General features: G+C 40.9%; 2 protein-coding genes across 2 annotated transcripts; one reads left to right on the forward strand and one right to left on the reverse strand.

The window, feature by feature from the left end:
* Nucleotides 1-2,681: 2,681 nt before the first annotated feature.
* On the forward strand, nucleotides 2,682-7,666 carry LOC142391353 (D-beta-hydroxybutyrate dehydrogenase, mitochondrial). The gene is made up of 4 exons (XM_075477120.1): nucleotides 2,682-3,745; nucleotides 4,980-5,132; nucleotides 5,216-5,349; nucleotides 6,617-7,666. The coding sequence occupies exons 1-4, from the start codon at nucleotides 3,391-3,393 to the stop codon at nucleotides 6,980-6,982; spliced, it is 1,008 nt and encodes a 335-aa protein (XP_075333235.1). The 5' UTR covers nucleotides 2,682-3,390; the 3' UTR covers nucleotides 6,983-7,666.
* Nucleotides 7,667-8,491: 825 nt separating this feature from the next.
* LOC142391354 (neuronal acetylcholine receptor subunit alpha-2-like) lies at nucleotides 8,492-20,985 on the reverse strand. The gene is made up of 8 exons (XM_075477121.1): nucleotides 20,925-20,985; nucleotides 15,243-15,394; nucleotides 14,761-14,805; nucleotides 14,522-14,631; nucleotides 13,629-13,848; nucleotides 10,161-10,663; nucleotides 8,929-9,310; nucleotides 8,492-8,797 (listed from the first exon to the last, which is right to left on the reverse strand). The coding sequence occupies exons 1-8, from the start codon at nucleotides 20,983-20,985 to the stop codon at nucleotides 8,672-8,674; spliced, it is 1,599 nt and encodes a 532-aa protein (XP_075333236.1). The 3' UTR covers nucleotides 8,492-8,671.
* Nucleotides 20,986-21,922: the final 937 nt, after the last annotated feature.

The raw sequence follows: 21,922 nt of genomic DNA on the forward strand, positions 1-21,922 counted from the left end.
TAAAGATGGAATATAAGGTAAAAATGAGAATGTGGAGGACTAATTTTTTTTCTTTTTCAGTTCAAGACTTTATGAACGTGCCTCTGCTGCTACTTTCAGCGATATCAGAGTAACGTCACGAAAACTGGATTAAGCACGATTGAACGTTTTCAAACGTTGTCAAGCGTCACTGCCCACATACTCCCATGCTTTACATCGGCATGGTTGTTACGCAGTACATCCACTAGAGGGCAGTTCAGAGTTCACTTTCGACGTCCTATCTCCTCCCACCTGTTTAGGAGTTCACTCTACCGATTCCTGGGCGAGGTAACATCATACATCTGTAGTTCCATTCACATTGGCTGTGTACTACATACTTGCAAACTGCACACTTCCATTCTGCATACGGCATACTGATCGATCAGACAGTATGCAGAGCGTTTACCCACAGTGCATTTCGCTCCTGCCCGAGCCGAAATCAGCCGGCCTGAAGCTGATTTCGCTTAAGCTCTAAACTCTGTAAACTTTAGCAACATTTGAAACATTTTCAGGCGAGAAAGTAGTCGTTTAGATCCCCAACGTGTTGAAAACCTGCCAAAATACCGGCTATTTACAATTTTGTTCCAACGAATTCGGCGCTACTAAAGCTAGCCGTAGTGAGCAACGCACTTCCGGTTATTTTCACAAAATAAAATACCCGTTCCCTTTTATCATAGGGAAAGCCATTCCGATACAATTGGTGCTTTTGTTTTGAAAACAGGAAGTGAACCTACCCTCGTTATAGCTAGCTTGAAACTGCCGTTTTGACAGGAAATGACGATCGGCGACGTCACGTTACGTTGCATCTTGGGTAGTTTGAGTATGAGTAGTAACCTCATGATGCATACCCAACATTTCGGCGAATCTAGTATGCATCCGGGAACTTAAAAAAAGTTAAAGTTAGTAGGAGTAGTGGGAGAAGTAGGCGGTTTCGAACACAGCCAAAGTTCCACAGTTTCTGTTTTTGTCTTCTTCTTGTTTGTTCCTTTAGCTGGTCGCACGTGAGCTCTACTGCACAACACTGCCCCCATGATTTCCAGTGCTGCTCCGTTTGCTGCGTTTGGGTACGCAGCCGCAAGGTCTCTGAAAACTTACTAAAATGGACACGAAATGAACACAGAGGCAGACGGAAGGCTCCGTCCATATGCGTATTTAACCTTGAGCATTAATGAGCCCTCAGACTACAGGCCTCAGTCAGATTGTTAAATATGTATGGGTTGTTTGGAAGAGTATGTTTGCAGGCTGTCAATAGTCCACTTAGAAACAAGGATGACCTAAATAGACTTGGGTCTATTTAACCTACCCTACTGAGATATTACAACAGGCCATAACTGAAGAACGCAAACAAAACTGTGACTTTGCAGGTCATTTAGGCACCACAAATGTTCTTTTCATGACTTTTCTCGGGAAGTCAAGGTGAGACGGATGCAAACTGAAACTTGATTTGGCGAAGGAACACAACCACAAGGCAGTAATTCTACCTCGAGATAGTTTTCGGGAAGCTCACTGCTATTAGTTGCAGTCAAGACAGTTTATCAACAGTTAAAACAACCATATGATCTGTTAATTGTGTCTAAAAGCAGGACAGGCTATGTTTTATGCTGTGTAACTGTGGGAGTTAAAAATGCGTCTGAATAACTCGGGGCAAAAAAGTCACGATGAAGAGAGACAGAGCACAAACGCACCATCTCCAGAAATGTTTGGAGGTTTTCAAAATTGCAACAAAAGCTCAGATCTCAAAATTCTGTATTCCTTCGAACCTTCATTTGAAAGGCAAAAGGCCAAAGCAGTGATTTTTCAGGGTCTCCACTGACCAACTTAATTGTTTCAGAGAATATGAACAAATGTAGCATTTGAAGCAGCAACTCAAAAAATAGTTGATACAATATAAGATAACAGTGTTCTGGTAGATTCTAAAATCAGTATGATAAGTAGCCACTGGTGAGGGTGTCAAAATTGGGTATAAAACGGACCAAAACCACCAAAGTTTTTCCAAGAAAGGATGGAATCGTGGCCCTTCTGCCAAACTTGGTCAGAGAATCATCAGTTATTTACAAAAAAATATATATATTTCCCAGCGCAAGACTGCAAAGAACAAGTCTACAGAGCATAATATTGTGAAAAGATTCAGGGAGTCTGGGGAAGTCTTACTGTGTACAAGCTATGGGCGCAAACCGCTGCTTCATGACTTTTGAGGCTCATGAGAAACTGTCATGTCACCAACAGTCAATACAGTTACATGTGCTCAGGTGTACTTTGGGAAAAAAAATTTTTCTAGAAATGTAACCTGAAACTGTGTTACATGAGGAGGAAGCCATATATCAACATGGCCCAGTCCCGCTGTGTACAACATTAGACAGCTGAAATCTTGTATTCAGCATGAATGGACACGGCTTCCTCTGAAAATTCCAATTAATAATACTTCCCAAAAGATAATAAGTGTCATTAAAAGGAAGCTGGTTTATCACAATGGACAACGTGTCCCTTTCCCAACTTGTGAGGGTGTTGCTGGCATCAAATTGTCATATTTATCTACATTTTCTGAAGACAATGAAGTCAGCCAGTGAAGACACTGAAAATCATTTCTTTTGACTTGTGTTAAGTAAAACAGGAAACAGGACCCCCCCCCCCCCCCCAAAAAAAAAAAAAAAGATTAACTGAACTACTCAGAGAAAGTGGAAAGTTCTCAACTTTTATGAAGTAGCTATTGTCTATGAAAGACATTGGAAATGTTTCCTTGAATCTTGAACATCTAGATTTAGCCATGACCAAACAACAAGAAGTGCATCTTTATCCTCAAAGAAATAAAGATGTTTTGATCATGATATTCTCAGAAAAAAAATCTATTCTGCAAAACGGCATGACAGTCTTGAGTTCAGCTGAGGTGAAAAGGTGAATCTAAGTACCGATCCCCAAATAAAAGGTCTTCAGATCTGGCTGATTAGCAGCAGTCGGGCCAAGATGACGTGGGGAAAAAAGGAAACCTCAAAAGCCAGCTGTTACAAGCAGCAGCTCCAGATGAGGGATATAGTTGAATACTGTAAAAGAGAGCTTGTTTGATTAATTTAAAAAAATTTGGTGGCCATTTTGTTCACTTTTATACAAAACAAATGTGTGAGGCTGCATTAAAAAAAAGAAAAAGTGATGAGATCATTTACACTGCTGACCTATAAGTCTGCTGTTCTGGCTTTGAGTTTCTTTGTGTTCTGTCCCAAGAAAAATGACACAGCTGGATTGCAGCCTGGACAACAGGAGTCTCTATTAGGTCACGTGAAAACCTGAACAAATTTGGTGAAATCCGGCATATATTTTTCCAAATGCCACACAAGCAGGCAGAGCTCAGACACAGAGGATCACAGCAACTTCATCACGATGAACACCATTTTCTTCCTCGTCCAAATCCTCAGCAGCATCCCCTTCTCTGCTTTCCTGATCTATGTCGTCGTCAAGCTGGTGTCATGGTTCCAGCGCAGCCATGAGCTGAACGGCTGCGGCTACGCTGTGCTGATAACGGGCTGCGACAGCGGCTTCGGGCACCACCTGGCTCGCTCTCTGGACCAGAGGGGGTTTGTGGTCTTTGCTGGGTGTTTGTTTCCAGAGGGAGCCGGAGCCCAAAGCCTGGCCCGAGAGAGCTCCAGTCGTCTGAAAATCCTCAAGCTGGATGTAACCAGCGAGAGAGACGTGCAGCAGGCAAAGAAGATGATTCAGAAGAGCCTCCCGGAGAAAGGTGAGGGTTTAACACTTTGTTAACAAGAGAAAGTTGTATGAGTATGGGAGCTCGGCACTACCACAAAAAAAATATTTTAAATAATCTTTTTTTAAAAAAGTAAACAGAATAGAATAATAGAAATAGAATCGAAAAATACTTTATTCATCCCCCAGTGGGAGACATTCAAATTTAGTCAAGAAATTTTCTTTTTAAATGTTTACAATGATTGTATATTAGAACAATAATAATAAGGAATACATAAATGAATAAATTAATTTGAGAAGAACATGTCAGCAGTCACTGTGAAAAAGGCTTATGGCTGTGGGAACAAAGGACCTCCTGAACCTCTCAGTCCTGCAGCTGCAGTGAGATGAGCCTACAGTTTCTGTCTGTAGTGCAACTCCCCCAGCAGACAGCAGCATAGAACAGTGCACTCTCAATGATAGTGTGATAAAACATGCACATCATATCACCGCTGACATTGAAGGACCTGAGCCGATACGGCTCTGGCCCCTCCTGTACACTGCGTCTATGTTGGCAGACCACTCCAGTTTATTATCCAGCAACACCCCCAGGTATTTGCAGCTCTCAACAGTCTCTATCTCCCCTCCATCAATGCAGACTGACTGGTATGGACACTTGATACCAGTCAGTTCCTTAAATTAAAATGTAATTGTAAACCAAATAAAGATTTCCAGCTTTCACATTGTTTTTTTTTTTAACTGATCAAATCATTTTGATTCACGCAAGTCCAATTTTCTCCTTTAACTAACTAGATCTATTTTTTATATATTTTGGGCAAACCTGCATACAAAACATTGGAAAAATAAAAACGGAAGGAGAGGGGGGGGGGGGGAACACACAGAAATAAACAAAGTTTCAAAATGCATTTTCACAGGATCTCCAGCAAGTAGTCTGGTTTGAACATTTAATTTTCTACGCTATTCCTCACGTTTAATTCTGCCCTCAGTTCCCCATCGTTCTTTGACATGTAGAGTACACTTCTTTCATATTTTTAGAGAGTGTCAGGACCAGACAGAGGAGGACCACAAATGCGTCACGTTAAACAGTTTATTTAGGTTTTAGGGGAAAGGGAGTTGGGGCCGACTCGGGTATCGAACCCGAGGACTAATTGAGGACTAATTCTGGAATAAAAACTGTGTTTTGATCATAATATTATTTTAACTTAAGTTATTCAATTATTGACTCCAGAAAGTAAATATTTATCTAGGTTTTCTTCCTCCCTAATTAGGTCTATGGGCAGTTGTGAACAACGCTGGGATTACAGACTGGGCTGAGATTGAAGGGAGTACCATTGAAGATTTTCGCAACATGGTGGACGTCAACCTGTTTGGGAGCATCAGGACCTCAATCGCTTTCCTGCCTCTGGTTCGAGCCACGAAAGGTGAGCTCAACGTTCAGCCACAACATTCCTCACATTCTCACTGTACCATAAAGCTGCGGATGATCAACGTCCATTTGTTGCAGGTCGCATGGTTTACGTGTCCAGCATCTTCGCCTTCTTCCACTGCCTGAACATGGGAGCGTACAGTGTGTCAAAGAGAGGACAGGAAGCGTTTGCAGATTGCTTAAGGGTAGAAATGGCCAGTTTTGGTGTCAAGGTGGGTGTAATCTTGAAAAACATCACACAAAAATTCAGTTTGACCGTGAAGTGGGAAATTTAGAAAAGTCTGAATTTGATAAAGTATGATGCTTCCTTGATAAAAGTAAAAAGAAACGTGAATAAACATGAAAACATAGTGGGATGAAAAGATCAACGGAAGCCATTTTGCTCCTCCAACAGACACAATAATGAACTTTAGTGCCTGATACACAATAGTTCATACTTACATTAATGCACAGATCTACACGTTTGATTCCGTGCGTGAAAGTTTCTTGTGAGGCCTCACATTTGACTCTAGAATACCTTGTTCTACAGAGGATATAATGGTGACTCAATGACTGCAAGGTTTCCAGGTCCTATGGCCGCAGAACAAGCCCCAATCATCAGCCCTCCACCACTGTGCTCTACAGTTGCTATGAAGCTTAAAATACAGTTGCTGTTAACTATGCGTCTGCATGTTATTCATGGCTGCCTCGCATGTCCTGCGGTCATTTAGTGTTGCTCATCCTCAAATCAACAATACACGTATACAAGCTGCAATATTTAGGTGACCTGTAGGGGGGGTGTAAGCCTACTTTTGATGTTTTGATGATGTTGATGAAATCCTCTGGTGACGAGTGTAATTCACTTGCATTTATGTGAGCAGTAGAGAACAGAGACAGTTGCATGCGTGAACGTGAGGTGAAGCAGCAGCCGAAGGTGTTTGTGCTGATATGCTGTGTTTGGTTTTCTCCAAACGTGCTGATGTGTATCATGACCAACCATCTCCACTTTGGTCTCGTCTCTTCCCAAACACATTGCTCCAGAAGTCTTGTGGCTTGTTCAGATGCAGCATTACAAACCTAAGATGTGCTGCCGTGTTCTTTTTAGAGAGAAGAGGCTTTCTCCTGCAACCCTTCCAAACGAGCCATACTTGTTCAGTCTTTTTCTAACTGTGCCGTCATGAACTTTAACATTTAACATGCTAACTGAGGCCTGCAGAGTCTGAGATGTAGCTCTTGGGTTTTTTTGCAGTTTCACTGAGCACTGCACAGTCGGACCCTGGGGTGAATTTTTTCTGACACAGCGGCTTACTTTTGCTAAATAAATAATGAAGTGGTGTCATGTGTTATTATCTCAGTTTGTGGTTATTTAATCATAAGGACTAGGTGACGTCCTGAAATATTGAACCCCGGAAATGAAAGAAGATGTGGTTTATTTTTCACATGACTGTACATTTTCTGAGGACACACACAGAATCATTAAATATCTAACTTCATCTTCAGGTCAGCATCATCCAGCCAGGTAATTTTGCCTCTGCCACCAACATTGTGAAGATGAAAACCGGTTCGGACATCTGGGAGAAACTGGATGATGAGCAAAAGCGAATCTTCAACAGACAGTATTTTGAGCTGGCCACCGAGTACTTCTCATCAACATGCAGCCTGGGATTCAAGCACGCAGAACCGGTCGTCAAAGCAATGCTGCACGCGCTCACGTCCGCTCGACCGAAACACAGATACCTGCTGGTCTCTGTGGTGGACATGTTGTTCTTCAGGCTTTTCCAATTGCTGCCCTCCATCCTCACTGATGCAGTGTTTTCTCTCAGCTCCATGTACACCAAAAGACAAGAGATGCTTTACGCTAAATAATACGAAACCCGAGACACGCCGGTCTTTGTTAGTGTGTGGCTTTTCTTGTACTTTTATGTCTCGGATGTCAAGTAATTGGATGCGGATTAGTTTTACGATCCTGAATAATATTTCATAGCACAGCAATGTTTCTCTGTTGAAGCTGAATTATACACATTTGTAATCACAAATTGTGTTTGCATGAAAGTCTTTCTCCAAGTTTGTGTCTTTTAAATCCTCACATTTTGTCATTCCCCTTTCTTTCTGTATTTTTAGTGGTTCTATAGTTATTGCTACCATTATAAGCTGTATGAATAGAATTAAGTACAAATGCTTTCCTGGTTGTTTGTAAAGCATTAAAACGAAGGAAGCCGAGTAATATAATGACCTAAACCCAACCAGGAAGTGGTTAAAGTGTAATGTGCCGTGGCGTTATTGACTGAATGTATCCCAAAAGTGAAAAAACAGTTGTCTTGTCCGGGTGTCAAACTCACCAATGAGGCTCAAAGTGCCTTCCAACCCCCTCCTCATAAGGAGTTGAGTGTTTTTCTAATCAAAACACTTGAGAATGTTGTTTGCTCCTCTGTGGAAACACTTGTATGTTTAATTTTCCTCCTGTAGGGGCAGTAGCATGGAGGAGTCATGACTAACGGTATGAACAAACTGGGTATTTGGTTGATTGGAGGACTTATCATAAAGAACAGAAGCAGAAATTTGTACAAGACTTATTATTTCAATTCACATGAGGTATGTGTGACACCCACCTGCAAAGAACATGAGTTGCTTTGAAGTGAATTTAAAGGATTAGTTTACCAAAAATGTCCAAATTGAACACATTTTCATTTGAATCAAGAATGTCTTTTATTTGGACAAGTTTGAAATATGGTGCATTTTTGAGTTTAAGCTCTGAGGACGTCTGTCTCCGCTGTTACAAAATATATAGTATACAGTTCCAACAGAAGATTCACACGATGAACTCTCCGACAAATTAAAGTAGTCAATGATGAGAGCATTACAGCTGAGCCTACAGTCAATTATACTGTATTGGAGAGCGGCAGAAAGATAAACTTTAGATGCTACAAACCAAACACTGGCTCTCGAACAAGCCTTCGATTTATTTATTTTGTGGCCACTTGTTTGGGGTTGAATGGGAGGGTTTCATTTTTTTGTAATTTGCTATTTGAGCCACAAGATGTCACTATATCCCCCACATTAGGCCTTCAATGAGATGCTTTAGAAAATAGTTAGAATCAAAGTTGAATGAAACAGTTAACAAGCAAATCTGGACGCTATTTATTTTTCTAAAGACAAAACACATATTCATCAGCAACCAAAGAAATGATAGGCGGAGGATTTATATGAAAATAGTTCAATTTTAAACTAGTTTTAATGGTTTCTTGCATTTTGAATACAATATTTCAGAATATAAATGGAACAAAAAGACATAAAGCAGAATAATAGTTTTCCAAATATTTCTTGGTAGCAGCTTCTGAAAGCTGGTTCTCTTTGAGATTCTCTTCTAACTTAATACAACGATCAAGGCAATAACAGGAAGATGTGTTGATGGTGAAAACAGTGGTTGATTAGTGTGTTGTTTAGATTTTCCAGTGTATCATATTGTCGAACAAACTCTCATGGATGTCGGACGTCATCTCCAATAAGTAAAAGACCATCCAGCTTATGCGAAGGTGTTCATGATCCAGTTTGGTTTCAAATCATCCCAGAGACCCATGGAGGCAGAAAGAGCCCAACGGTTCCCAGCAGACACACTATGATGAACATCCACAGGAAGATCCGGTCTACAACCATGGCAACGTACTTCCAGTCCTCCTTCACCTGCGCAGATATCAAACCAAAGAGAAGACTATAAATGTATAGAAATCTGCTATTCTGTTATTGAACAGATTTATATTTTCTATTGAATATATACAGGCTTATGACCACTTCAAGTCAAAATCTGCACTTGCCGAAAAGTCTGCATCCTCTGCCTGCAGATGCTCTGCGATGTAGGTCACCCCCTCAAGGGCTGATACAACCGCAGGGGACAGAAGGGTGGATGACTTTCTGTGCATCAGATCAGGAGGGGCATCCCAGTCCAAACTCAAAGACTGAGGGGAAGGAGGAGTGGGGGAAGAAATCCTCTGCCGACCAGCTATCCTCATCCCAAACCTCTCTGAATGATGCGAGTCTCGATAAACCTGAAGATCGCAGTAGTTTAGCTCTTCTCCAGTACATAAGGAGTCCAGCTGGTGGCAACTGCTATTCTCCTGGTAACCATGGAGATCAATGATTGATTCCTGAGAGTCCCAAGTGGATTCAGGGGGGAATTCATCAGAGAAGTGAGGCTGCCTGAGAAAAGAAGGTGAGTTTGGGAAACAATAACATACTGTCAAAATGAGGATGCAGTGATGGATGGATGGATGGATGAGGAAGATTAAAACTATTTGATTTAGATGTAGTTAGTTGTTGATCGTAGGTGGGCAGCATTTGAGATGGCTGTGTTGAGTAATTGTTACACATTATTGATTCTAATTGGCTTTCTTTTCCTTTTCTTTTTTGTTTTAAATAATTATTTCAAACATGCTACTTTACTTTCGTAAAAAAAAAATAACAGTATTGGTTAAACAGCATAATAATTTCATCTGTAAATTTGACTGAAAATAGTACAGAGACAATATTCAGGGAAAGTCTTTTTCAGGGAAGGTCTTGCTCATTTCAGCAACAACAACCCGATTCTGCGGGGACAAAAACTCACTTTCAAAACTAACACAGTTGGTCTCAAACAAAATAATGTTTTCCCAAAGACAAGAAAATTTCTCTTTTTCTTTGTGCCATTTCCATTGAAAATGAACATTACATAATTTGCAAATTACTGCATTCTGTTTTATTCAGGTTTTCTCCTTAAATTGGAGGTTTTATTATATCCCGTAAGTGTCAAAAATATTTATTCAACAATGTTAAAATGAGAAATGTAGTAATAGAAAATCCGTTTTTTGGTTTTTTTTACATGTTTTGAAAAAACTGGGAGACTGCATTTAGAGCTACTTTCTCAATAGTTAAGTCTGTTTAGGCTCTTTAGCACTTCTCACTTTACCCGATTTCTTCTGCAAAAATAGAACCTTTCACACCTCATAACACAGACATAAAAGACTGAAAGAGTTATTTGGGATGTTGGTGGAGTCCTTCATTGTGTCCTCACCTCACAGAACTGAGTCCATGTTGTGGACGCTTCATGCACAACCAGCGTGGCACCACGGTGAGGAACAGCCTCCGAACCCATCGAGGCATGCTGTGAGTCTCTGGTGAACGGTGGTGCACGTTCAGCACGAACACGGTGATGATGATCGACAGCGTGACAAAGATCATAGTGAAAAGCAGATACTCTCCGATGAGCGGGATGACCAGCGACGTGGACGGGATGATCTCTGTTATGAGCAGCAGGAAGACGGTGAGCGACAGCAGCACGGAGATGCACAGCGTGATTTTCTCCCCGCAGTCTGACGGCAGGTAGAACACCAGGACGGTGAGGCAGGAGATGAGCAGGCAGGGGATGATGAGGTTGATGGTGTAGAACAGCGGCAGACGGCGGATGACAAAGTAGTAGGTGATGTCGGGGTAAATTTCGTGGCAGCAGTCATATTTCTTGGTGTTGTAGGTGCCCACAGCGTTGACAATCGCCCACTCTCCGCTCTCCCAATAGTCCTAGAAATGAGATTTTCTTTTAACACTCTGTGGCCCACACTTCAAACCTATGGCAAAGATGGAGGTGTTGTGAGAAACCTGTTCAGCCTCAGTGCACCAACAATAACAGCCACATGAAGCGCTCTTTTTGTCAGAAAATAATGGCGAAATTGGCATTAAATTCCAGCCGCAAAGCTTCGTAAATCAGTCTCCATGAATCCTATAAAAAGTCCTGGACAAACTTTGCATCCTTCAAGGGAAATGTGCAACAGGGCCAGGCGTAAAGATCACTGTGTCAATGACTTTCGGGCACTCACTAACCTGCAGAGTAACAATAACATTCTAATGCAAAAAAAAAAAAGGGGGGGTTGCGCCAGGCACAAAGCATTAGTAAATCTTGGCCTCTTAAGATTCAACTGCAGAACCGCTGGCAACACTGACTGCAGCACATCTGTAAGGGTGGCTTCCGATTTCAGCTTTCTCTGTTGGAATTAGATCGGGACTCAGCCCTGGCCAGTTTTAAAGTGTCCATCTTTTCCTTTTTAGCCTTTCTTTCGAGTTTCTGGGTGTGCTTTGATGTTAAATGTTCATTCTTATTATTTTCATTATTAATAAAATTATTATCACATTTCTCATGCTCTCAGATGAGCTGTCTTGGAATAAGAAATCATTGTCACTTATCCACTTTTTCTGTGATGTAACCTTATTTCATTGGTTAATTCAGCAGAGGCGAGTCTTAATCATTTAATTTCAAACAACAAACAAAATATAAATTTTTCTATTTTATAGAACAAAGGCTATTTAGTTATTATTGTAAAAGAACGTTTAACTTTTTATTATATCAACGTGAGTTTGCAAAAAAGGTTGATTTGCTTTCATTTCTAAAGATATATTGGGCCTCATGCAAGAAGCGTTCGTACGCACAGATTTGTTCTTAAATCGTGCGTACGAGTGATTTAAGAGAATTTGCGCATTCACCAATCTTTTCGTATTTTAGGTTTTCTTTCAGGTACGAACAGAATTTACGAGTGATCCAGAGCTGTCGTAGGAGTTTCGTAAAATAGTCCGCTGTTATTCCAAACAAGTTTGCTTGACTAATGGATTATATATTTAATTACTTTGAAACAAACATAAATAAATATATACATTATACCCCATAATGATGCTGACATTATTCTGTTTAACTTGAATTATGTACTAGTTGAAGGTTCATTTGACTCTGTATATAACAAGGTCAATGGGAAGTGTAACCAGCGGCTGACTTGTTACTTTTGGATGTCTTAGTGCGTCAGGCTCTTGGAAGAGAGCGTGTGGAGACAGACGAATGGCTGACATCACGATTAAGATTCCCAAGGACTGTGCTGCTGCAAATATGCAGCTTGCTAGAGACACAACACCAGAGAGAAACACGCCGATCAAACCCAATTCCACCACACGTCCAGGTCCTCACCACCCTTTTTTTGGCCACTGGAACCTTTCAGAGGGAGATTGGAGACAGATCGGGGGTGTCCCAGTCCTCTGTGAGTCGTGCGCTCCCCTTGGTCATCAAAGCTCTCATCAGTTTATCACCCACGGTAGCCTACATCAAATTCCCATACACCGCTGTCAGACTAGTACAAATTAAGAGGGACTTTCATGCCGTGGCTGGACTGCCAATCATAATTGGAGCACGAGACACATATACGCATCAAAGCACCCGTGCTGTCGTGGAGCGCACTGAGCTGAAGGCCAGGTGGGTGTGTCTTGATTCAGCGGGGGGCAAACTGCTCTACAGCCCAGAGAAGGCATGCCAGATTTGCGCAATATTGCCATGAACGAGGGTCTCCACCTGAACCAGCCGAGGCAGACCAGAAGGTGTGGTGCCAGAAGACCCCCCTCATGGACCACCCCATCAAAGTGCCATCATGATGAGGCAACAACTGATTGCACGGCTTTAGTTGCAGTCATCGAGCGCCTGCCCATGGCGAGACGGTTTTTTTTACATTACGAACTACAGGTGACATTGAATAAACAGCACTCGTAATTGCTTCCCATTTCTTGGCTTTAGCAGGTCCCGTAATTCCACTGCTGACACCGCTAAAAATGACAGATTTTCCTTTTTGGATCTCTGAAAGCAGAACTTCAGTCTCAGAGCCCCTAAAGTTGTTCTTTTTGCGCCTCGATGCTGTTTTCATGACTCAACACTCAACTTTTCCTGGCACAAGAGAGAGGAAGCACAGCCTTATATGGTATCATTTTGGGCGTGGCGTATGCAAATTTACTATCCTCGTGCATGTGCCCCTTAAATACGCACAGGTGTGATTCATCATTTACGCAGGTCGTTTACACACTTTTTCCGAAGATAAGAGCGCTTGTTGAATCTGACGTGGCGTGTTCGTACAAGTCCTTCGTACAAAAAATGTGAGAGAAATTTAGAATAAAAATATGAAAATGTTCTTGCATGAGGCCCATTGAGTGTAAATCCCTTATCCTGCAATCTGAACAAAAAATCTGTTAGTTCCTCTTTTCTGACGATCTCAGAAAACCAGTCCATGCATATTGTTTTCTTAAAGGGATAGTTCGCCTCTTTTGACATGAAGCTGTACGACATCCCATACTAGTAATATTATTTATGAACATTTTCCTACCCCCCGCTGCGTCCTGTGAGCTGAGTTACAGCCTCGTTTTGGCGGTGACGTAAGTAGTCCGGCTAGTTGGCTGGGGCTTCACAAATAAAGCGTTTTGCTTCTGAAAAGAATATGCATTCAAAACAGTAATACATTTGCATCACAAAATCGTATCTTCCGAAAAAGTTACACCTCACAATCGCTTGGCACTAGGAAAATGTTCATAAATAATATTACTAGTATGGGATGTCGTACAGCTTCATGTCAAAAGAGGCGAACTATTCCTTTAAGTAGCAAATCACAAGAGAACAGAGACACTGAGGGTGCTGAAACCTGTCAAATGCATGGAGCGCTGCCATTTTCAACCCATCTGTTCCTACCTTCAGGTCTACCGTGCTCTCAAAGGGCTCCAGGTCAATCTTTGCGCGATCGTACGTCCAGGATCCGAACTTCATTTTGCAGCTCTGCTGGTCGAACGGAAAGAAGGTGACGTCGATGGAGCAGGAAGACTTATAAATGGCCGGTGGCACCCAGCGGACCCGACCGGTGTGGAACAGCTGGGCCTTGGTCATGTGGGTGACGGCGAAGTCTCCATCAGCACTGGAAGAAGAAAAAAGGGTTAAATGGGCAGGGGAAACAATGAAGAAACGATGACAAGACACAAAGAGGATTTTGCTCTGTATCTCATTACGTTTCAACCTCAAAAGGTGAATCAATCAACTTGGAGCTGTGCCCATTTACATAGGAAGCTTAATAACTGATGAATGAGTATTCATGACACCGTATTCATGATGCAAGCTCATGTCATCTACATGCTGAAGGAAGAGAAAGTTTCATGTCCATACTGATAAATTTCAGAATTGATACTTCCTGGAGCCCTGAGGGATGGAAGCTTGCCTAACACCGTATGATGCAAGATCTCCGTGCAGCTGTAACAGAGTCGGGGCTTTTTTTTTTATTCAGCAGCATAATCTACAAGCATAACCAAAAAAAAAAAAAAAAAAAAAAAAGCAGAAATGCTGTGGAGCCATTAAGCTGCATGGCTCTATCGAAATGACCTTCACTACTTATAACCTCTTCAGCTGATGAGGATGTTGTTATGGATCAAGCAGGTAATTGATCCGTACAGATCATTTCCAGCTCCACCTACAGACATTCAAAGACTCCTCTGAGGAACAGTGCATGTCTGCTATTTGCAAGATATGAAGATTATAGAACAAAATCCCCTTTGTTTAAGAAATGAAATTGAGGAAGGTTGAGCTTCTGTTTTTACTTGTTGTACAGCACAATGTCAGGCACCCAAATGAGCTGAGAGGGAACTCTGATGGACGTCACGTTGTCAAAGTCAGCAGGACTCCACTTCAGTTTATAATCCGTCCATTCCTGTCAGTTTTTAAGACACATCCATTCATTTTCCAAGTATTCTAACACTTCACTTCACTTACAGCCCTTATTGAGCTTTGATTAAAGAGTTGCAGTAAAACCAATTCAATTCCTGCATGTCTTACTCACCTGTTTCAGCCACACGTTGGTTGTCATCATCTGATTTTTCTCATCCTGTTTTGGAACCAAGATTGACATAGTAAATGAGCCCTGCATTAATATATATCATATTGTATCACATTATATATCACATATATATATCACATTAATACATATCATATATCATATCCATCTAATAACCAAGTAAAACTGCTTGGTTATTAGATGGAAAATGATTTTTACTGATTTGATTTTGATTATATGTGGCCCTGCGATGGACTGGCGGCCTGTCCAGGGTGTACCCCGCCTCTCGCCCATTGACCGCTGGGATAGGCTCCAGCCCGCCCGCGACCCGATCGACGGATTCAGCGGTATAGATAATGGATGGATGGATGGATGGATTTTGATTGTGTCGAAAATCTATGACCGTTCCACATATTTATCACATGTGTCAAATCAAATGTTCGAACGTTTTGTTCTGACTTTCAGTGTATTTGTTTGTGTGATCCCACCACATCTATCAGCTGTGCGATTGAAAGGCCAAACTTAACGATGACCACGTCGGAGATGTTCTGTGCTGGTCTTGTCCACTTGCGGTAGCCTCCAAACAAGCTCCTGAAGAGGACATCCTCAGTGTGAACTCGAGTCCAGTCTTCTGCTGGCGCTGACGGAAGCAGAGGCGGTTTTGATGTAACACAGCTGTACTGTACTCAAAACTTAATTACATTTTAACTACTGATTTGTATGCTACACATAGCTAACAGCTGTACTTAGCTTATCAAAAACTGCAAAACTGGGTAGAAATGAGCCCAACACTGTCTAAAGACAATTAAATTCACCGACAGGCACATTTAATAAAAATTTAAAAAAGAACTTAAAACTAGGCATGACACCCTTGAAATGTCAAGTTTAGAAAGATGCTGTTCGGCTGACTGTAGCTTTCCCGCTGTTTCTATTCTTTTTGCTAAGCTAAGCTAACCAGCAGCTGGTCATAGTTTTTGACGCTGTGTTGCCTTTGCCATGGAAGAGAGTTTGGATCTGGCAATGACATTCAAGTCGGAGTTGACTGTTGTTCAGTTGCAGTTCAGATAAACTTATGGGATGTGCTCATTTGTGTGCTAATTGACCAGGCAAGCTAGTATTAGCAGTAAAAATTAAAAATAACACATTCCGCTTTTCTTGAAGACATAAACACTGTAGCTGCATTTTCTCTGATATCTAAGACAGTTGTGCATCTGGTTTAATGAGAAACCAACTAACAAAAACTAGAAGTGCTAATATACAGTTTATTATAAATATTCCAGAACTCACAAAGTCCAACTTCCAAGTTTAAACAGAAGACACGAGTGTCATCAGTTTGCCTCTGTGAACTTTAACGAGTTTGATTGTTGCTTTCAAGTCGAAATACGTTTTATAGCTGACCTATAGCTTAAATAAACACATGACGTCGTTGTGTCACAAAGTACAAACTTGCTTAATCATAGCAGACAAAGTCGTCTATATAAAAGAAAAATTTGATGTCTTCAATTTTCTAAAGGTCTTAACATAAACTGGGCACTGCCATTATAAAGATTACAGTGCAAGTTGATGAGATTGAGATCAGGAATGAGCAAAATATCTTTCAAGCAACAGCTTTCCACTTTCACTTAACAACTTTTTCTTTCCCCGCAGGTCATATATTTATCTCCTCACCTTTCTCCCCATCCAGGCTTTTCAAAGAACTGTTCATCACTTTCGCCCTCTACAAAAAACAAAGCACCAGCGATTGATCAGCATTCACACTCTTCACACTAAAGATCAGTCTTGACCGATCTTTATCTTTACCGAAGGATTTGATCTCCTATTCTTGGATTTGATTTTGTGATCCACACAAACCATTAGATAATTGACCTTTCTGGGAAACTTAGCAGCATCTACTCAGGATTTCCAGCAGTTATCAGTCACCTGAGGCATAATTTCATGCTTGGAATTAACCTCTTTAATTCCTGGTGTTTGACCTTTAGTATCAGTCGAGATTTGATTGAACCCGCAGGATAAAGGATCACTAGTGGAGGCTGAATGAGGTAAAATAGCCCTCTTTCCTCACTGCCTCTCTCAGCCCAAAGCTTTGAACTCTGGTGAGCAATCTGGCATCACCAGCAAGCAATTTAGGATTAGCCAGTGCAGAAACAGAGAGCCAAGAGCACAAACCGTGTGTGTCATGCCAGTTTTAGTGATTATATTGGTTATTTATAACTGACAAAATTGTGTTTCAGGTAGGGCTTTGCCAGTAGAAAATAAACTGGAAAATGGGGGATTATACTGCAGTTTGTGCAAAGTATTCAGCATGAAGACCACCCCTATGTCTTTCATACACTAATTATCCCAGTTTAACAATATTCTTTGCTTATTGTGAGGATATGTTGACATATTTAAGTTACTCTGCAGGATTATAGGTTGATCCTGACTGCCGAAATCATTTTAATATGTCATGTCCATAAGCTGTTGTTTCTTCGTTATGAAGTCTTCCAGAACAACAGCTCAACATAAAATGCTGTAATTAAAATGCACCCATTTACCAAAGGCATTTTAATTAGATGGGCCTGTTTCTGTGCGGTTGTTTTTCAGGTGGATCAGCAGAGTAACGGCTGAACGGATTGAAGTGACTAGCAACTGTCAAAAAAAAAAAGACAGAAAGAAAAAGAAAAACATCTTTGATTAAGAATCGTCCATAAACAACATAAAAAGTTTCTTGCAAATATGTACTCTTTTCAAATTCAGTGCCAGCAATGTGCTTCACAGACGTTTGGATAGTGATACCAAACAACCAGATAAGTTGTCTATTACTATCCTGTGGAACATATTTAAGTGGTGTAACACACAGTTGTGCTGAGATCCCTTCTGAGGACAATTAGTTTAACCGGCAGTAGGTCGGTGACATGATTGGGTGTAAAAAGAACAACTTGAAAGTTGAGTGTTCCAAAAATTCAACAATTTAACAATAATTTCTCAGCATAAAATTACCAAGAATGCAGGGATCAAATCATCAATCACATTCAAAGAAACACAGAGATCTCTGTCTGAAAACCAGTATTGATTGTCGGTGGTAACTCTGGTTTTCAGGCAGCGCTGTATTTAAACACGATTGTGTAAAGAAAACACTGTTTGATTAGGTTTTCTAAACCTAATCATGTATATTTGAACATGTCAACTTAATCGTGTACTTTTTACTCCTGATCATAACCGTTAGTAGGTGGGAACGAAGTAGAAAAGTGAAAGGAGTGTGGAAAAGCTTTTGGAGGGTTGGGATTTGAACCCACAGTCTCACACTTAGAGCAAGGGTTTGCCACCACCCGCCAACCCACAACTTGTTCTGTTGTCTTCCTCAGTAGTGGTAAATGCTCATATCATTACCTAACTTAGTCAGAAATGCAAGTTGAGTTGTACTGCAATACAGAACTGAGAAAGTGAAGCATAGCAACTGTACAACCGTTTAGCCTTTATTGTGAAATTTCTTTATATTTTTCAAGGGGCCGACGTGTGTATTCTACAATCTGTCATGAGAATGCATTAGTTTTAGTTCTTCAGTATGTCAACATGTCATACATCTCCGTACATGTTACGTTGTGAATGACCCCCACTTTCCGTGTCTGGCAAGTGTTCACTTGGCAACAAACATTTATTTGAAGAAAGTAGGGGATGATGGGAGTTCTTAATCCCTTAAAAATTGTCACGCCCATGGACTCATTTTCAGTTTTTCATGTTTCAGGTTATGCTTTTGTTCAGTCCATGTTTAGTTTTTGCCTTAGTTTCCAGTCACTCTGTTCATTTAGTTCACTCACGTCACCTGTGTTCTTTCCTCAGCTGCACTCACTCCCCAATCACTCTCACTCCCTATTTAGTTTCCAGTCTCCCCTGTCTGTTTGTTGGTTCCTTATCCTATGTCAGTTTGCAACCCATGCCACGATTCCCACGGTTTCATCAAAGCTAAGTATTTATTCCATGCCATGTCCTTGTTCTTTTGTTTTGCTTATAGCTCCGTTTTTCTCCGGCTCTGCCGCGTTTTATGTTGTTACTTTGCTTTTTGTTAATAAATCAACCTTTACTTTTTGAAAGTCCGCATCCGTGTCCTCCCTACACCACACTCTGACAAAAATCTTCCTTGTGCAAAAGATCGCTGGTTTGGGACTCATCTTGCACCGTTTTTTAACGTTAATTTTTTCCACTCCCCTCCTGGCTACGATTCCTTACTTTGATACTGTACTCACACCAGCAACTGGTTAAGGTTTAAATAAAAGTACATAGTTAGATCTTAATGGCACAAGGTACGCGGTTAGACGGTTACAACAAGCCACATGGTTACATTTACACATTTTTATATTCACGTGTTACGTTTCCTGTCGTGTCACATTCATACTGGCTGAGAGAATTCAGCAACCAAGTGATATCTCATAATCTTATAAAATGGATTGTCATAATAAGTATTAGAAAAGGGGACAAATGTACATATTACACGCTTTCTGGTAAGAGTGGGCTGTTGAAAGCCAGTATTTTTCAAGATATAACGATGTACTGCTCATCTGTGACAGCACCATTAATGTAGTTTTTGGAACAACACATGCCATCCATATGATTCTTTTTTTATGGGAAAGCTAGTTTATGACAAGAACTCAAACCACATTTTTTATGTTTAACCCCAGCATGACTGAAGTAAAATAGTCTGGATGCTAAACTGTCCTTCCTGCAGTTCAGACACATTTTCTGAGGGAAGGGGACAACAGTGGAATACAACTGAAACCTAAATCTTATATCAGGTAAGAATGGGTGTGTGAACGCCTTTCAGGACCCACTACAGTTTGCTTATCGTCCTGGGGTTGGTTTTGATGTACCTCATCATGTACCTGCTTCAGTGAGTTCAGGAAGACGCTGCAGAAAATCCGAGTGGGTGCCTCCACAACCGCTTGAATTATTGACCACCTGGCAGCACAGGAGTACCACAGGAGACTGTGTTCTCACAGTTTCTCTTTGTCATCTCCAGAGATGCTCAGATCCCTCTGTGGTCGTTGAGTGTATCAGTAATGGACAACAGCTAGTGTACAGGGACCTGGTCGATTGCTTTGTGGCATGGTATGGAAAAAGTCAACTCATCTTGAGCACAAACAAAACAAAAAAGATGATTATAGATTTTAGGAGGACCAGTATTAAGCCAAATACTGCCTCAGAGGAGATACCTGGGAATTTACCTGGACAGCAGAATAGACTGGAGATGTAACACAGAGGCTGTCTTCACTAGGGGACATAACCGACTGTACCTCTTATGAAAGCTTAGGTCCTTCATTGCGTATTTTCTATAAGTCTGTAGTGGAGGGAGTCAGTCTGCTGGGCCAGCAGCATCAGAGACAGTGACTCAAAGAAACTGAACAAACTGCTCAAAAAGGCTGACTGTGCTGGAGAATGCTTTGGACCTTGTGGATCTGATTGTACAAAGTAGAATGTTGCACATGTTAATGAATACGAAGAACACTGAACACCCTCTACATAAACAATAGAGAGTTCAGTAAGAGGCTTCTTCAGCTTCGCTGCAACACAGAACAATACACGAGGTCATTCCTGCCAGGAGCAGTATCCATTCATGATAAAAATCTTTTTAGTGTTATGAAAAAAGTATTTTTCATTTAATGTACTTTCTTTTTATTACAAATGTTTGAGAACACTCTGTACTTTGACCGTAAATAAGGTACGTAAAGAGGTACTAATTGTAAAAACCTCTACAAAACCACGAATTATGAGCAGAAAACATGGGCTTATATTTGCATTGTTCCGTGTAACTCTGAAACCTCAGAGAATAAAGCGTTGCAAATTTCATGTTACCGACTGACACACAGAAAAAACCTCTTAAATAATAATAATAAAGAAAAGAAGAAATTTGCAATAGCATTCTCATGTCAAGCCACTTGGATGCGATAAAAAAAAACAACAGATGCTCATTTAATGCTAATTGTAAAATCGTATGAATGACTAGTGTAATTGGGGATTTAAAGGACTCCTTCAGCACACACAATCCCCAAAAGGGGCAGAAAGCCAAAGGCGTAGCATGAGTGGGATATTTTAGGAAAGTTAATGCTCATTTCAACAGGGAATTTTAACCAAATAAATCCCTCTAATTAATTCTCAGTGTGAAGCGCAGCTGTGTGATGTTTCACAGCCTCACTTACCAGAGTTGATGAGGATCCAGCAGCAGAGGCAAAGCTGCGTCAGATGTATTTTCCGCTCCATTAGAAACGCCACCAACAGTCCTGGCTGTGCTCGCATCAAGCTCAGGCTGTCTCACAAGAGTCCACGCTTTGCTTTTCCACCACTCTTGTCCAAACAGTCTGTCCCGGTGGTCTTCACACAGCCAAACTGATCCCAGTCTCATCCTCCCCGTGCTCCCCCACCTCTGCCTCCTGCTGTCATCTGAGGTCTCATCATCCAATTGGAGCTCACAGAAGACATTACTATTCTTAATAAAAGCTCCGGGCTGCATGGTGTTCTGAATGCAACCCCCAATGATTGAGGGAAATGTCTCCTCCACGTAACGGCACAGAAATTAAATGTACAAAAATAACTTAAAACAAACTTAAATAATGTAAAACATTATTTTTTCATTCCATAAGACTACATGTGGTGTTTTAGAGTTCACCTTGACTGCGGGATGAAAATGTTCCAGTAAAGTGTAGCCAAAAACTAAAAATAAAACACGATGAAATGTATCAAATGTTCCCTGAATGTACTTCTTTGTTGAGCGAGAGAGAGGCCTTTTACAGGTCAGAGCCCAGAGGCTCGTTGTTTTATAATCCATTAGTTTGATACAATTTAGCTTGTTTTTTGAAATTACAATGAGACTCCTTTTTTGTCGGATCACTTAAGCGATCAATTATTGCTGAAAACAACTTCAGTTGTAAGATGAATAAAAGAAGCAAAGCATTTCCCCCCCAAAAAAGTCTGTCAAGATGTATTTAAAGTATCCAAACACCAAGTACTAACTATGCAGAATGGCACATTTCAGATTCAGAAAATTTGAACTAAAATGATTGATTCATTGATATGTAAATGTCTTTGTGTGTATCAACTGGAACAAGTTATTGGAATAACTTTATTTGATCCTGGGTTGCTTTATCTACATTGATATAGCATAATTCATGTGTTGGTTTTAGTTGTTAATTAATTAATT

Source organism: Odontesthes bonariensis, chromosome 11 (genome assembly GCF_027942865.1).
Source record: "Odontesthes bonariensis isolate fOdoBon6 chromosome 11, fOdoBon6.hap1, whole genome shotgun sequence".
In the NCBI taxonomy this organism is placed as follows: Eukaryota; Metazoa; Chordata; class Actinopteri; order Atheriniformes; family Atherinopsidae; genus Odontesthes; species Odontesthes bonariensis.

What these genes read in the sequence shown, in the direction of transcription:
- LOC142391354 (XM_075477121.1), bottom strand. Translation starts at nt 20,985, where the DNA reads ATGGAGCGGAAAATACATCTGACGCAGCTTTGCCTCTGCTGCTGGATC. An exon ending in CTGGATCCTCATCAACTCTG is followed by an intron (nt 15,395 to 20,924) that starts GTAAGTGAGGCT and finishes TGCTTCCGTCAG; the next exon opens with CGCCAGCAGAAGACTGGACT. An exon ending in GACATTGTGCTGTACAACAA is followed by an intron (nt 13,849 to 14,521) that starts GTAAAAACAGAA and finishes TTCTTCTTCCAG; the next exon opens with TGCTGATGGAGACTTCGCCG.
- LOC142391353 (XM_075477120.1), top strand. Translation starts at nt 3,391, where the DNA reads ATGAACACCATTTTCTTCCTCGTCCAAATCCTCAGCAGCATCCCCTTC. An exon ending in GAAGAGCCTCCCGGAGAAAG is followed by an intron (nt 3,746 to 4,979) that starts GTGAGGGTTTAA and finishes CTCCCTAATTAG; the next exon opens with GTCTATGGGCAGTTGTGAAC. An exon ending in TCTGGTTCGAGCCACGAAAG is followed by an intron (nt 5,133 to 5,215) that starts GTGAGCTCAACG and finishes CATTTGTTGCAG; the next exon opens with GTCGCATGGTTTACGTGTCC.